General features: G+C 26.9%; 1 protein-coding gene across 1 annotated transcript; it reads right to left on the reverse strand.

Moving 5' to 3' along the window:
- Positions 1–1,545: 1,545 nt before the first annotated feature.
- On the reverse strand, positions 1,546–16,202 carry LOC145849660 (beta-1 adrenergic receptor-like). Its single transcript, XM_082954669.1, has 6 exons — positions 15,789–16,202; positions 13,466–13,681; positions 10,448–10,657; positions 7,375–7,556; positions 4,915–5,068; positions 1,546–2,106 (listed from the first exon to the last, which is right to left on the reverse strand). The coding sequence occupies exons 1-6, from the start codon at positions 16,183–16,185 to the stop codon at positions 1,748–1,750; spliced, it is 1,518 nt and encodes a 505-aa protein (XP_082810795.1). The 5' UTR covers positions 16,186–16,202; the 3' UTR covers positions 1,546–1,747.
- Positions 16,203–18,292: the final 2,090 nt, after the last annotated feature.

Below are 18,292 nucleotides of genomic sequence, written 5' to 3' on the forward strand. Positions count from 1 at the left end.
ATGATAATTTAGTTGTGCTTTAGATCATTAAAAAATTCCTGATTCCAATTTTTGAATCCGTAGTAACTTTTAAAGTTTAAACTTTTCTGATGTTATTATATTATAGTAAAACTGTAGAAAAAAATTGTTATGACTATGCTCATTATTTTCTTAACACTTAAGCAACAGAATAAACATGTTGTTGTACTAATAAACTTATATGTATCTTTAGATAATGCACTGTTTCTTAAGTAGACACTATGAAAATGATCAATGCTTTATTAAAATTTTTGATTAAATCTAACTAACTTGGTTTGAAAATTATGTGCACCAAACTTTGGCTTAAACTTTAAGCTATAAAAATTTAAACATAGTTATAATAGTACAGGTGTAACTATTTTTATAAGTAGGTTATTTTACTTTTATTTTATTTTAAGTTTGATCCGTATAAGTCACTAAAAACTGATCATTTAAGATTGACTGCCTGAAATAATACATAAGTATATATAGTGACATTTCGAACTTTAAAAAAAAAATTTATAGTTAAAGAAATATTTTGGTTTAATGTTTAAATATATTTTAACGCTATCAATTTTAATCTTAAAACAAGTAAACGAATTAGTTTAAAATATGTACAGGAAATCAAGTTTTAAGCTAAAAAAAAGTTGAAATGTCACTGTAAAATGGCTATTATTTATTAACTTCTAAAATTAGATGACTAGTTTTTAGTAGATTATAACAATGAGACACTACAATTAAAAAAGTACTTATCAAAACTTTTATGAAACTTTTTTTTTCAAATTTGTACTTTGTAACACGAAAATTTGTTCCTAAAATATTTATTGTTAGTAGTGATCTACTGGATCCTAATCCGGATACTTTTTCAAACTAAAATTCGGCCGGATCCCGATATCAAAAATAAACTAATTTCATGCCGAAATCAGATTTTATTTTTTAAACTAATATCCTACCGGATACGGATAATTTTTTCAAATTATGATCCGGCCGGATCTGGATACATAAGTATTTATCCTGAGTCCAAATCGGATAGTTGTAACCGATAGATCACTGTATTAAAAGTTATCTTATTGATAAAAATACTTATACTGTAAAAAGCTGCAAATGTGTATGTTAATAACCTGCAAGTTTTTTAGTTATGATTTAGCTTATTGCGTAAAAATTAATTTGTTAAAAATTTAAATTAAATTTATTAAAAATTAAAAAATTTAAAAATAAATTAGTATTTTATAACAGTTTATTGTGAAAATTGACAATAAGTTTAATTGATAATATGTACCTTATTAAAGTAAAAACTAACACTTATTATTTAGGAAAATTGAAATAATTTTTTAAGATAATATGTTTTTTAGAAATTGACTGTTTACAAAAATCAGTAATAACCTTATTTATTAGGTGAAATAATATGCTAAACTGTATAAGATACTAAAACATTTTATTGCTAAAAACAACTGCATAATAAGAAAATAGTTAAGATACTAAGCTTTAAAATAAAAGTTTTTAAGGTTCAATATTAAGTAAAACAAACAAAGTTTACTGTAGTTATTGCAACATTTTTTTCATAGTCGTTTTTATAACAAAAATAAAAATTATAGTTACTTAATTATAAGTTTAAAAATCTAGTTCATTTAAATGTTATTCCAAGTAACTAACAGAAAGGAGTGCAAAATCATAAAAAAACTGGCAACTTAAAAAATCACAGTACTCGAAAAAAATCAATAAAACAATGTTTTTGGTTTAATTATATTTTTTACTCGTTCAGAGTCAGGGCGACTGTCGACTCCTTAGCGCCCTCTTGCTGTTTGTAGAACCTCCCGTACTGCCGCGACTCTTTCCTTCCTCCGCTGGGTGGAGCCGGAGCGGAGTCGGCGACGACGTGAACAACGCCCTTCCCGTTCGACTTCACCACCGATTTCTTTCTTCCGCTTGACGTCGCCACCACGCTGTAACTCTCCTTCCTTTGAGACTTGCTGCCGCGGGAAAACCTGCTGAAGGCCGATTGGAAGAAACTGGAAGCGCGCGACGTTCTGCTCGACCGAACGCTGGACCGGGCCGAGCTGGCGGGGGAGTGGCCGGCGGAGAGGGAGGCCCTGGCGGTCCTCTGGTAACCTGGCAAAAAAATTGATAGCTAAATTTATATTATTTTGTATACATATATATATATATATATATACTCAGTATATATGTTTGATTTAAATTTATCTTCTAATGGTTTAATTTTATAACCTGTGAGGATAGAGGTTTACTTAAACTTATTAAATATAGTATGGATGGATGGTTATAGTACACATTACACCTACATTATAAAGCATGGCTGGATAGAAACCTAACTATATTATACATAAAGCTACTTATACATGCTACTTATACAATTTAGGCACAACAATGAGTAGTTTGGTTATTATTAAAAAACACATTTAATATTATAAACTATAATAGTGTAAAAACTTTACTTTAGAATGTACTTAAAGTTAAACTAAAACCTTTATTTTCGAATCATGTCTAAGAGGAGTATACTTTAAGAACATATAAATTCAAGTTGAGATTTAAGTACTTGTATAATTACCACTTATGTAAGAAACAAACAATGTTTAAAAAAAATAATATGAATACTTATTTCTAAAACTACATATTTCTAACACTTGCTGCAGGGTAGTTGTTGCTCAAATGTATGTAAAGTATTTAAAACTGATGAGTATGTATATTGTTGCACAGCTTGATATTCGTTATAGTGTAACCAAAAACATTTTTTTAACACCTTATTTACAACTTTATATTTTAAAAATCGCATCATCAAAAAATACAATAGTTAAATACAATTAAACTAGATTTGTTCAAAAGAATTATAAAAAAAAAAATTGAGGTATAAATTATTTTCTTGCAACGTTATACCTAGTTTTTGAAATTATTAAAAATATGAGATAGATGTAAATAATTTTTTTTACCAAATTTAAGGACTTTAACAAAATTAAAAACTTAATTATAAAAAACAACTTAAAATATATATTTTTAGAGTGCATTGGAAAATACAGCATAGTTTTCGGAAAAAATAACTTACACTTGGAATTGAAAAATTATAATGAGGGAAAACATATAGAAAATAAGCTTAACAATAAGTACAAAAAATAAAACAAGTTTTAAATTTTTATTATAAAGCTCTGAAGATAGTTTTGTTAACTTTCAAAGCAAATCAACTAATCATTTATCAAATAGTTTCAAAAAGTTTTAAAATCCTAAAACATTTTATTTAGAAACAGAAATAATTACGATAGGCTTTTAAAGTATTAAATATAGAAATGCTTACAATTTGTACTTTTTAATTTTTAGAGGCAAACAAATGGTAAAATAATTTATCGATTTTTTTTTGGAAAACTGTAAAAAAAAAAATCAAAAATGAGTCTAAAGAATTAGTTTACAATTTATGAACTGTTTTGCTACCATTTGCATTTTGTTTGGGTAATGGTAGAAATGTGCTGTTGTATTGATTGCTAAACATGGGATGCTACAATTTGGTAGTACGTAAATTTTTTATTTGTACTTGAATTTATTTAACAGCTAAGAGATGCTATGCTGTTTTCTTTTAAATTCACTTATATAGTTTTGAAATCAAAATATAACAATCATTAACTTTAAATAGGTTGATTTATCCATAAATAATAAGCCCTGTTAAAAGTTTATATGTGAGTAGCTTAAAAATTTTAATTGTGGTATAGTTATGTGTTAGTAATTTAGTCAATAATGTATAACAGTTTCTTGATTTTTCTAAAAATTTTTGAGTTTTTCAAATCTTTATATAAAACTGAGTTTTGCTAAATATTTTAAATACAACTTGACTTAAAACTTGTAAATAAAACGGGATACTAAGTCTTTAAAAAGTTTTGCTAAATATTTTAAATACAACTTGACTTAAAACTTGTAAATAAAACGGGATACTAAGTCTTTAAAAAGATTTTTGAAAAATGCTCCTACATCTAAAAAATACTGGTTTTGCAATCTAATTCTTTAATTTGGGTAAATTTAATATAGTAACCTAAATTCTGCTTTATTTTAAGGTTTAAGTTGCTTGTATTTACTAGTTTTAGTTTTAAAACTTTAAACTCATTTGATTTAATCTTTAAAGACAAAATCTTTAGTTCTACTAAAAATGCTTTATAAAAAAGTTTATTTTGGATTTAAACTTTTTGATTGAAAACTTATTTGCAACTTTATTAAGCTTTAAGCTGTAATACAGCACAATATTATGTAAAAGTAAAAGTACTATTTATTTTCCTTTTATAAAAGGAAACAACTAAAACGTTACATTTTTCTTTTAAATATACTTGCTAAATAAACTTAAAGTTTAATCAAGTTTAAAATCATTCCACTGTTTAATTTACTGAAAAGCAATCTTCGATACAATTAGTTTAGTCAAATGTATGAAAAATTTAAAAAATGCCTTTTAACTTCATTAGTTAAAATAAAAGTTAAAACGTCAAACTAGATAGTTATCTAAAAGAAAACAAGTTGTTAAAATATTTTTTAGTTAATAGTTGTGTCGCGTTGTTTACGAAATAACTTAATTAAAATAAACACGAAAATGATTGTTATTTTATTATGCAATTTATATTTGAAGATAATAAAATATATCATCTTCAGTTAAATTTAAAACAACATCAAATTTATTAGAAAATCTAATTAGAATATAAATGTTCAGCAGAACTGATTTAACAGAGTCATAATTAATGAAAACTTCAAAGTGTATTTAAGTGGCAATTTTGTATTTGATAAACTTAGTTGCCAGATTTTAATCAGCTGAAAGTCACACGTGAATAACAAACATGCATATGAATGTGCAAATTAAAAAGTCTGACAACTCTGCCTATAAAAAAACGTTCAATAAAAAAAATATTTTAAAACTTAAAACACAATCAAGCTTACCGATTTTGCACAGCGAACAGCCGATTATTTTCTTGAAGGCAGCTCTGAACTCTCTGCTGTGACAGTATATGAGAGGGTTGAAAAAGCTGTTGAGGTAGCCCAGCCAGTTCATGATCTCGAACAACTTCATCGGAATACATCGGTTGCACAGGCTCTATAAAAAGTTACTTTTTGGAAGTAGTAAACTTAAATTGTTTTTTTAATTGAAGTTTTGACATTTTGTATTATGGTTTTAGAGTTCATTTTACCATATTTTTTCAAAAAACTAAAATTATTTTTTTTGTAGTAAGCTGTTCTTACGTTTTAGTATACTGTCTCACTAACGATGATGACAAAATTATTTAAACTTTTTCAATTTAGTGTAAGTCATTTTTTGGTCAAACTTATTACAATTTATACATTATTCAACCGTTTTGTAACACTATCGTTAAATATTTATGGTAAAAACATGTAAGAGTTCAAGTTAAAACGCAATTTTATTCTATATACAATCTATAGAAACAAAATAATATTATCGAAAATTTTTATTTAAGCTTTTCGTAATTCATTTTTAGTTATTTTATATAACTTAAAAAAATAATACAAAAAAACTTAATCATAAAATTACATACAAACTTTATTAATTTTACACAAAGTAAGCCTAATTAAAAGTTCATTTCGTGTATATTTCTTATGTAATCAATAAAAGGGCTGAATTTATAACAGCTTGAAACTTTATTTTGAACATTCTTGTGCATTCCTTCACAGCACTATTTTATAGCTTATATTTTGTTCGAATGATTTTCATTAATAAACTAACAGAAGTAACTAAAGTAAAATAAAAAATGCAAATAGTTTTTTATATGTAGTATAAATTTAAAGCTTGTTTTCATTCTAAGGAATATGTCGATTATTTTTAATAAAACAGCTTTTAGTTTTATTAAAAAGCCCAAAATGTTATAAAAAAGTACTTTTGGTAACTGTGAACAACAATAAAATAAACCTAAATATTATATAAGATTAGTAACTGAAAAATTATATTAAGGAAAATTAGTGTTCAAATCAAAACAATATATCTTAAGTAAACTAACTGTAATGTTTGTTCTTTGAGTACAACAAACATTATATAAATATTTTTTGATAAACTTTGTAAAATATATTTAATTTAGTATTGGCACCAGTTGGAATGAAGTCTGTTTTCAACTTTCAACAGTCTTAGCTGTTTTTTTTTATAAAAAAAAAACTAAACAGTACCCAAAAGAAGCTTAAAAACAAAAACTAAAAGCAGGAACCTTTAATACCAAAAAAACAGAATTCTATAAAAAATGCAGACATAAATCAAAAATAATCATAAACAATTAAAATCTTGACTTGAAAGCTTAGAGAAAAACTTTTTATTCTTAATTTAAGACTTTAATAAACAAAATACAAACTAAAAAATTTTGAAAATATACAACATCTTTGCAGTATAAGGGAATGGTTTTACTTGTTAATTAAAAAAATTTACACAAAGCAAGCCATTTAAATTTTACGTTATTTAATAAATAATAAAAGTAAAAAAATACTTTGTTTTTGGGAAAACAAAATGTGAATGTCGAAAACGCCACTTTTGCTCGTAGAAACTAAAAAGTTAACGAATAAAAAACTTTAATTAGATTTAGCTTAAATGGTAAAAACTAAAAGAGCTTAATACTTAAAAAGTCAAACTGTTCTTAGCATGGCCATTAGTTTTAAACTTCTTTAACTTGTGGCTACGAAAAAAGCAACTGTTAAATCGATTGTGTTGCTTGATTGACAGCAGCGAGTAATTTTTTTTTGTTTTTTAGTTTTTTTTAGATCTGTGCATAAAAATAAACTGATAATTTAAAACAAATTTTGAACTGAGCTTTAGAAGATTTGAAAAATTGTTAGTAACACTGTTTAACACTGTAAGTACTTAAGCTTAAAAAAAATCACAAAATCAAACAACTCTTAAAAGTTAAAACATCGAGTTTCCGACTAATAAATCTAGAACTTAAACAAATTTAATAATAAGTAAAAACAAAAACCAAACTAATAGTTTGTGGGTAACATTTTCTAATAAATTATCACTTTAAAAGCTGCTAAATTTAACTAAAACCAATAAAAATAAAAGGTATTTTTGTTTTTTAATTTTATTGGTTTTAGTTAAATTCATTTTTAAAAGAAATACAATGAACGACCGATGATAAAATTAGAACTGCACCGACTATTTTTATTTTGTATTTTTATTTAAGTCTGTGCATAAAAACAGACTTTTTGTATTTAATTGAAGCCTATACTAGTATGTAAGTGTATATGAAAACCACCTGACGATCTTAAATTAGTACAGGCAACGTTTGAAAAACCAACAAACCACCTGTATAAAAACTCACAAGTATGCCTCAACTAAGACATTATAAAAACAAGCAACATATATAAACAATAAACTGTTTATAAAAAATCACAAAAAATTCAACGTACTTGCACGACGTTGAGGACGAAGAAGGGGAGCCAGCACAGGACGAACGTGCCCATGACCATGCCCATGGTGAACACGGCCCTGTACTCCCGCTTGCTCCACAGCAGCGCCTTCGACCCGGGCATCGACGCCCTCCGGTACACCCCCTCCGAGTTCTGGATCTTGCTCCGTTGCTTCAGCGCGGCTATCGTTGAAACAGTTTTGCATTGAAAGAAACTTATTTCAAAATAAGGTGCTAAAATTAACAGAGGTTATACAATGTAAGTGTATAAGATTATTTAGGAAAAGACGACAACATGTTTAAATTGTTTTCTTTTAGAAAAAAAAAAATTAACCAACATTTTTGCAACGGTATCATGTGTTTATCGTGATTTAAGTTAAAAAAAATCAATAAAGTGATACCATTTGGAGTACAAAAACTTCTATTTTAAACTGTTTTTGACTAAAAGATTTTACAGAAAAAAACTATTTTTTTTCTTAAGCGTAAAATAGAGTGTTTATTAATAATTTAGAAGTAGCTGGGAAAATTTTAATGTCGTTTGAAATTAATCAAAATAGACAGACAAATCTTTTAAAATCGGCCAAAACACGTGCAATTAAAAGCCGCATGTCAACTGGGCTGACACAAATAAACAACAAAAAGATAAAAAAATAAACGTGACCTTTTGTTTGACAAAATTTTGATAAATGCTCGGTTTTAAATGCGTACTAGTTGACTTTTGAAAACGATTGAAAACCGATGTTAATTTTGTTTTTTAAGTAAAAGTCTTAAAAGTTTTAATATAAATTCAGCGTTAAAAACGTATTTATCGACACTTAAAACTTTGAATTTTTAAGCGAAAGTATATTTTTAATAACCGTTTTACAACGTTATTCAATAATATAAAATAAAAATTTTACTAGCATTTAATACTGGTTAACTATTAAGAATAGTTTTTAAAATTTTTTAAAAGCTAGTATTTAAAAGCTCTACCTTCAACATTTGAAAACGAAGCAATCAATAAGCTACTTAGTTTTATTCCCCATTTTAATCGGAAGCTAATAAAACTTCCCTATTTCAGCTAGCCGTCAGGTCCAAGTAGGTTTGTGAATAATTCAACGTAAACAAACAAAAGACAAAACAGATGGACAGGAATATCAAAAAGGAGAAAGCTTATTGACGGGGAAGTTTTTGAGAGTTTCGATTGAGGCGAATTTAATTGCTGAAGTTTGAAAATCAAATGTGTTTGAAGTTCAATGCGACTAATAAACTGAATTCGCTTTATAGGGAAAACAAGGTGACGTATAAAAAGTAATACAGTTTTATTTAGTGTTTTGTCATTTGAAATGAAACAAAAGGAAAGTTATTATTTTATTCATCAATAAACTTCGATTTGTAAAATTTTGCATAAACATCTTAAATATTTTCAAACTAAAACACACGATAAACTAGTCCAAAAACTTAAAAGTATTACTCTTATGTAAGAGTTTAACTGATCAATAAAACTATAATAGCGTTTATTTTGAAATTTATACAAATGTATTAAATTGATTCCTTTGTTTACTTAACTGAATGAAAGTATAACAAACAAAACAGTTTGACAATACACAAAATTGTATAGAAACTTTTTAACTTAAAGTCTAGTTAAGGTAAATGCTAATATAAGTTTACAAAAGTATCCATCTAGTCTTAATTAGATTGCATAACTCATTTGTTGAAATTGTGCATATTTTTTTACAAAACTTAACTAACAATAAAAAAAAAAAGTTTTAATAACGATTTAACTCTTGTTTTTAAAATTCTTAGTCAAATTCATTTAATAAAAAAAGCAAAAACCATATATTTTTTTCTAAAATAATTATTTAGATAATGTGAGTATAAACATTGCTTTATTAGAAAAATAATAAAACAATTTTTGTTGGTTTATGTACAGTTTGTTTAAAAAGTTATTTAAGAAATTTTTAAAATTAAATCGTACCTAAACATCTTTATAAAAAAAGTATTTAGAGAAAAAACTTAAATGCAAAAACAATTTGTAATCTTTAGATTTTTTCTAATGTTTTTAAGGATATTTGTCTTACTAGCAGACACTAAAATGAGTACGATTATTTAGTAATTGTTTTAAATACTTTTAAAACAAACGCAGAATATTACATATTAAGTAGTTTTGTGCTTGATACTTAAACAATTTGTTAATTAAGTATAAGTTAATCATTTTTCTTGGTTAACAAAAGTTTTGTAGACTATAAAAATATTATGACAACTATATGAATTTAAACTTTCATTAACCTGCTTTTTTAAACAAAAACAATGTGGTTTTAAATAGGTCATGCATGTATTTTTTTTAATGAGTTTCATTACTTGTTTGAACAAGTATACACACTTTAAGTTAATGCAGATTAATTTTAAAATTAAAAAAATACAAAATAGGCATTATTCTTAAGGCCAATTAAATACTGGTGTGTGCAAAAAATTAACTATTTGTGGTACAGAAGAACAAAAATTAAAAAATAAACACTACATTTAAACATTATAAAAGCAGATTTTTTATAAAAAAAGTATTTGTGAATTTTAAAAAGTTTTTAAATTCTTTTTTTCAATAAAACTTTCTATAAAATTAATTGCTAAATAATTTATTTATCTAAATAAAATGTTTGCTCTATACAAAATATACACTGCTGAAAGAATTTATATGTTTATACAAATTTTATACAAAAATGTGTGAACAGTATAAGTGCAGGTTATCAAATGCAAATTTAAATATCATTAAAGCTTTGGAAGCAACCGCTCAGTCATCTTTAAACATAATTAAGCTGTCATAACAAATGACTGTTTTGCGCACTAAACTAATACCGAAATAAAATAAATGTAAGTAAAAATCAGGGTTTTCCAAAGTGGACAACTATCAGGGTGATAACTAGTAAGGAGGCGAACATGTAAAATAGCTATCAGCTAGCGAAAGGCGATGAATTAATTTTCTCTCAAAAAGGGCGATTATGAAAATGAGCTCTAGGAACTTGGCATAAACCAACAGACACCGTGAACAAGTTATATAAAAAAAAGAACAAGATCACACATATGATGACGCAACAAACTTTTGAACACGATGGAGTAGCTGAATATCATGACGAAGCAGGGCACGTAGAAGCTCACGATGGAGGACACTATGGTGTAGGTGAGGTTGGGCCGGAACTCGCAGCACTCCGGGTCGTCCCAACACTTCTGGTCCTCCTCGAGCCCGGTCGTCCACAGGTCCTTGAAGAAGGGCATCAGGGATATCACAACAGACGTCAGCCAGATCCCGCCTTGATGGGTGTTTTTATTTACTATAGGTATAATTTTAATAAACTAATGTACTAAGTGAAATAAATGAATCTCTTTATTAGAGTTTGTGATATTTTTTTATTGGCTGTAAGTTTTAGTTTAAATGTTTTCATAATTTATATAAAATAAAAAAAATCATTAAGTAAACGAAAATAATAAACATTGATCTTTTAGTATTAAAGAAGTTTTGAAGTGAGCAGAAAAGCAAAGTTTTTTGTTGATTTTATTTTTGCAAAAAGGTGTATGTATAAGGTTTTAGTTGATAGTAACTGGTTCAAGTAACAGCTTAAACTATGCAACTAAAGATTTAAACTTGAAATAAGTCTGTCTAAATAATTCTCGTTTAAATTAAAATTTTCATGATTATATAACGTTTAATCAACAAAATATGGATTTTTGTTTTTTTTTAATTCAAAAAAAAAAAAAAAGAATTTTAAAAGTTTTACATATTTTTATCGTAGCATGATTTGAAAAAGTTTTATAGTGTTGTTAAACAAAACCTAGTACTTGTTTGAGTATAAAAAAAAACCAAATATTTTCAAAGGCATCAAAAATAGCCAAACCATTTTAAAAAGTGTTGTACACATGTATAACAGTTGTAACAAATACATAAAAAAATTGTTTGTTTTAACTTTAATGTAATGCTTTAGTAACTGTGTAGCGATTTTTTATAGAAATTTATCAGCTATACCACTGAGTACTTGAAGGAATTGAGCATTAATTGTTTTTAAAACCTGTCTGGCCAAACACTTAATACATACAAAGTATATTGAAAAGCGCAGACTTTGAAACATTAATATTTAATGTAATGTTTTCATAAGTCTGCGATTTTCAATATAGTAGCTGTATGCGTTAAACAAACAGTTTAAAGGCAGTCAAGCAGAAGTTTGAAACACTTGTTAGGTAAGACTTGCATGTTTCCCTTTAAAGTTTTAGTTTTTACTTAAGCTTAAAAAAGGCAGATTATTGTTAAACGAAAACTAGAACATTAATCAACAACTTTTCTGTTTAAGTACAGAAAAAATGTATATGAACTTTGTTGCAACTAAAATAACGTGTTCACCGAGTAATTAGGCTTTTAATTAGGTCAAACTAAATGTTAGCCAGCCTTTTTTTCCAACAGCTTGTAATCAATACAATCGTAGTTTAGGAAAATTTACAAATTATCTAAAAGATTGAACAGAAGCCCTTTCACAGTATACATACTTTGCATATTGGTATTTCTTCTGAGTTATTTGAACAAAATACAGCTCAAAGACACAGTTTTTTATAAATAATAAATGTAACACACATTAATTAAAAACTTATACACTTCGTATATAGCTTGTCTTTAAGCTCTCTTAAATTTTCCAAGACTCTAAAAACAAACGCTTCTAAATACATTTTTTTTTTATTAACTTAAAATGTCAGGTTCGTGTAATTGTGTCGTTATTTTCTCATTGAAATCTGTCAGCCATGGTACAAACTTTTGACAAACAAATGCAACTACTACAATATTGTAAGTCGTTCGAGTAAAGTGTATTTGGTTGTTTAAGAGCAACTCTTAATGGTAAGATTGCTTTAGTATAAGCTACTTGGAATGGGTTAATAATACAGAGGCAGTTAACTAAATTGACTGAACATAACGTTAAGCAAAGATTTACAAACATTCTGGACAAAAAGCAGAAAACATTATCAAAATTTGCAAAAGAATGGAATTCAAAAATATTAAATACTATTTATTCATTTAATCGAACTATAAACGAAAATATTTTATAAATTTTACATTTGGTTTAAATAAAATGCTTAAAAGTTTTCGAGTATGATGAAATTTATTTTTTGCTTTGCACATTAAATTTTAGTTGAGTTTTACTTATATTAACATTTTTAAAATGATTGTCTTATATATTACTGTTAATAGAATAAACAATTAAGGAACAAATTTATTACTCACATACTTGATTAAGTTTTAAAATTAACACTTTAGTTGTTACGTAACTAATCCGTATGACACTTTTTTGATCATGTATTTTTGTTATTCTAGAATAAAAAAAAATAAATAAAATAAATGACGGTTATAATTTTTAAAGGTTACGCTTTGTTAAAGCACAATGAAAATTTAATGTTATTCAACTATATATTTTTACTTTTTACTTCATCAATCAAAATAAAATAGATTTTCTCTTGTAAATGGGTTTATGAATAATGATTACTATACAAAGTCTAAAACTATAAGAAATAGCTGTTTTGTAATTTCTAAACAATTTTTTTCAAAGTATGAAAAAATGTTTCAGTGTTAGCTTTTTTAGTTATAAAAATGTAAGAATTAAATAGTAATGAAAGATTTAATAATTAATTTATATTTCATAATAATATAACAAAACTTGAAAACAAGCTAATGTTTAATAAACCTAGTACAACATTTTGAACATTTTCTGTAAACACTGTTTACAATTCAAATATAAAATATATTATAAAGTCTACTCAAAATTTTAAACAAAAATTATATTGGTTATTATAAAATTTATGATACTGTTAAAACAAAACATATTTTATATCACAATTACTTTTTTAAGCATAAAAACTACCTTCGTTACTCTTAATAAACTAAATAAATGTAGTCCAACCTAATAAAACTAATCCAACAAATTCGTGAATTTATTTAGCTTTATTTTACTAAGTTAACTAAACGAAATTTTCAAAGTTTAAGAGAACAAAAAAAGTACTTTTTCTACTGAATTTCCTATACTTAACTACACAACAAACAACAGCTTCCAAAGCAAGCACCTTCAACTAAAACCAAAACCAACCGATGGTGATCCTGGCCCGGGTGCGGGTGACCCGTCCCGAGTAAGTGAAGGGCGTGGTGATGGCGAAGTACCGGTCCAGGGCGATGACGCACAGCGTGCCTATGGACGCGGTGACGCTCAGCACATCGATGCAGATCCACAGGGTGCACGCCGTGTGGCCCAGCTGCCACGCGCTGCTGAGGAACTTCGTCGCCCCCATGGGGATGACCACGCTTCCTGAGAAAAAAAAAGTTGTTTTGAATTTCTTTGTGCTCGTAATGATAAACTTGTTCGTTTTTGCTATTTAAACTTTGGAATTTTTAGTAGTGGTTTACAAGTGTTTAAAGTACAAAATTTAAATCAAAAAAGCACAAATAAATGTTTCCACTATTTACTTTTCATTTAAAAATTATTTACATACTTGGTGAGAACTTTTGAATTTTACTTTCATTGAGTAGTCATACATTTTAAAATATTACAGTATTTGTTTTAATTCTGATATAATGACTATAAATTATATAGGTGGTGACTTAATAAAATAAAACCAGAATTATTACTAAATTCTTTCAATTATTGTTTAAATATCTTTAGCTTTGTGTTTATTTCTGAGAAAAAATGAAAAGTTTGGTTTTTTCATCTTGTTTCAGAATAAAAAAGAAACGCATCTTTGTCAATAAAAAACATTTTCAAAATACAGCAAAATGTATCAAGTGCTTTTTTGAATAAAAAAGTATTTATTATTCTACTCTAATATTTCTTAAAGTATGCTACTCTTTTAAGTAACGATTGTTTTCGTTATATATAGTAAATCATAATTTTTTATTACAAATTGATGGAAGTATTTAATTAGATATTATTGGTATGATAAATCAACAAAGTTTTTTTTGCACATTATGTTAAAAGTACTTTTTAGTTAATCTCTGCTTTAAAAAAATTTCAAAAAAAATTATTTTATAATTTAGAATTTATATTGTTTATAAAAATAATTTTTAGATTTATAATTTTTTGATGAAAGATTAAAAATCACAAAACAAAAAAACCGTGTCCTGTACAAACAAATTTTGTATATAGAAAATAGTCTAAATGCACATAAAAACTTGCAAACTAGTATACAAATGTATACATTTTAAGTCTTAGAAAATTTGATTGTATATATTTTTTAATTTATTTTAGTTATAAATAACTTCACTTGTAGATTTCATTCAAGTTCAAACTTATCACACTATGTAAAAAGTCACAATCATATTTGTTATACAAGGTTTTTGACTTTGAAAAAAGTATTTAAATTTTCTAGCCAAACTTTCAATATTATCAAAAAAGTACTAAACACAAAACTGTTTATATTTTAGTTTAAAAATGTGTTTTTTAGTATTCTTAACTGCTTGATTTTTTTTTGTTTTGGTTACTATATAGCATAAAACAGTGCTTCTGAAATGGGGTTCCGCGGAACCCTAGGGTTCCGCGACGCCTCTCAGGGGTTCCGCAAAGCCTTTCGAAATCAAAAAAATATCATTAAAAAAGTAAACATTTTAGTAAAATTGAAATTAGGGGTTCCGCGGAAAAGTTGACCTTTAGAAAAGGGTTCCGCCACTAGAAAAAGGTTCAGAAGCACTGGCATAAAACATTACGAGATCATTAACAATTTTGGTCTGACGTTGAAACAGCTACTTTTAAATTACTGTTCCTACTGTTAAACTTGCTTTTTGTGCTTGTTTTAACTTAAAATTTTAATCATCCTCAAGTTCAAAGTTGTCAAAAAATATGCCAATAGTTTAAATTGTTGTCTGGAAATTAATTAACTAATTAAACTTATCAAAATATGATTTATATTTACAACAAATTGTTTTAGTTATAGTTATAGCGAACTTTATTTTCAAATCTTAAGAGCTTTGTAACATTTTAAACAAGTATTAGGTTTACTGTCCTCTAAATCGATTGCTTTAAACTAGCTTTATTTTAAATGTCAAAATTTGTTTTGCTAAAACATTTGATGGCACGTTACTTAATATTTGTTCTACAAAAGTTTATTTAGTAACACATACACCTAATCACTTTATTAGTACTACTAATATATTTAAAGTAAGAATATACTTTAAAAAATTAATAGTTTTCAACTGCCACAGCTGTAAATTTATTTTTACATGTATACTAGCCTCTTGAAAACATTAAGCAATGTAATTAAACAAATCAACTGTAGGTAAAAGTTTATTTTTACCAATTTTAAGAAAAAAATGCTCACTTGCAACTGAATAAAAACTGACAAACTACTATACCAAAAACTGTATCTAAATTAGCAGTAAAAAAAAGGTTGAAAAGAAAAACCCATAAAAAAAAGACAACCCACCCATGATAAGGTCGGCGGTTGCCAGGGAAACGACGAACATGTTGGGGATGGTGTGCAGCTTCCTGAATATGGTCACCGACATGATGACCAGCAGGTTGCCAACGATTGTGGTCACCGACATCAGGACCACCGCCATCGAAACCACGACTTGCCTGGGCAGCGGGTAGTCCCCTGCGGTCACGTTAGCGGTCCGTGTGTGGTTGTTGCGGTCCAGCGGAATGTATTTTGGGAGAACAGTTGTCTGTCCCGAGTATACTTTGTGGTCCATGTCTTTAGCGGAAAATAAGGTTCGGTTTAATAGTTTGAAAGGACTGACGGTTTGGTTTTGACCCGATAAGACTGCTTGGCTGTGACATTGAGAAAGAACTGCTGAGGTCAGCAGAATTGCTTTTAGCATTTTGTTTTAAAAGTTAATTTCGCCTGTAGAAAAATCAAGTGTTTTAAGCACTATATAAAAAAATATATATTCAAATTTATGCAAGTTATTAAAAAAAAAATTGAGTTCAAAACTTTAAAAAAGTCATAATTTTAGTAGAGTTAAACTAGTATTAAATTTTGAAACTGTATTGATTATTTTGCTATACGTGATATTATACAATACTTAGCATTACATAATAAAAAAAAACATATATTGCTTACGATACTCTTTGTATAACACCACGCAACTAGCTACTTTTAACAAAAAAAATCAAACTTAAATAGGTCAAACAAACTATTTTGCCTCAAAAACTTTTAAAACCAAGCTCCTTATAACAGAAGTCTCTCTCTTGAGCTTATCAGATAATCTTTTGGCAAATCGCGCCAGCGGTGCGCAAAAGTCAGCGAACTTGGAACAGAAAAAGAGTCGCTGACCTACAAAAAGTTGTGGGGTAATTCAATCAAATTATTGACGTATTTTGTCCTATTGGAATTTTATTCAGTTGAGCAGTAGCACGCACCTTGCGCTGTTTCTTTCTTGTTTGCTTGAACTGTTTGATTGATCAACCACCTGCGTCATATGAATGTTTTATTGTGAACTCGGAAAGTTGTCGGGCAACAAAAAGACTAATAATTTTAGTTTATACAGTTTATAACTTTTAGAACTTCCTTACTACATACGTTATAACTTTAAGCATTTGAAAATAATTTATATTGGTTTTTGGTAAACAGTTTTACACTGTTTATAAGTTTACATAATTAATCAAGTTTTTGATATTTTTATTTTTTTGTAGTAAAATATTGACAGTAAAAGCCACAAAAAAGCTGTTTTGATGTGGTATTGCAGAGTTTCTTAGTATTTTGCTTTGGTTATCAATAACTGTTTATCTTTTTAACTTAAAGTAATTTAAATGGTAAAAAACTTAGATTTTTAGAGTTAGAATTTTATTAATTAGAGTGCGATGTTATAGCTTTAAAAATTTTTCAATTAGAAAGTTTTTATTTTAAGTGTTTTATACTTTCTCTTGAAATAATTATTTTCAAAATAATCAAAATAGTTTTTTTTAGAACTTTTAGTTTGCTAATCTAAAGTTATTAAGTTATTGCTAAGCGTTTACATAAAAAGAAAGTAAGGCTTACCAAGCATGCTTTTTGTCTAAAGTGTGTTTTTAAAGTTTAAACAGTATAAAACATAAACTAGTTCGAAGGTTATTTCCTTAAACAACTATACATAACAACATACAGAATTTAACTCCAATGTTTTAACACAACGGATTAATTAATCAAACAAACAGCTCGTCAAGTACTTGCTTTAATACCAAATAAAAACAATAAGTTAATCCATAAACAAACAAAGTAATTTGTTGTGTGGCGCCTACAAACACAAATCAGTGCTTCCAGCTGCGTATAAAAGTGATTAATTACAACTATGTTTGAAAATTCTCTCACATTTAACTGTTGCAACATTTCCTTGTTGGTGGAACAATAAACCTACCTTTAAAGTAAATTGCTACTATTTATATTTCCAAACTTATAAAAAGTTCTATGTAGCATTTGTTATATACAGAAATAAGTTTTTGCTAAAAAAAATAAAATGCACTAAATAAATTCTAACGCGAGTCTAAAACATTTATGTGAATGTACAGTAATGATTGTTTATCTAATATAATATGCCAAGTACAAAATAATTATCTTAATAAAAAACAAAAGTTTAATAAAAAAAAAACTGTAATCAAAAACTTAAGCTTAATTAATTTTTTAATAAAAAAAAGACTCGGCGACTTACAATGCAAGCTACAGCTGAGTAACCTTCTTGGAAACTATCAACATCACACCTTACTCAAACATGTCAAGATGTAGACGCTGTGAATGTAAGAAAAACAAATAAAAAGTTTTAACTAATTCATGAAAAACAAGGCCAATAATCGCGTTTGCATTAGACTGGGCAAATACTGACTTTTCTTAAAATTAAAATTTGCTTTTCTTATTTTTGGCTGAAAATAAATTCAACTTTTTTTCGCACTTCCAACTTAGAGAAAATAAATCCAATAAATCTATCTTGTGGCATTTCTGTAGTAAAAAGATTT

Source organism: Thalia democratica, chromosome 2 (genome assembly GCF_965202585.1).
Source record: "Thalia democratica chromosome 2, ktThaDemo2.hap1.1, whole genome shotgun sequence".
NCBI classification, from domain to species: domain Eukaryota; kingdom Metazoa; phylum Chordata; class Thaliacea; order Salpida; family Salpidae; genus Thalia; species Thalia democratica.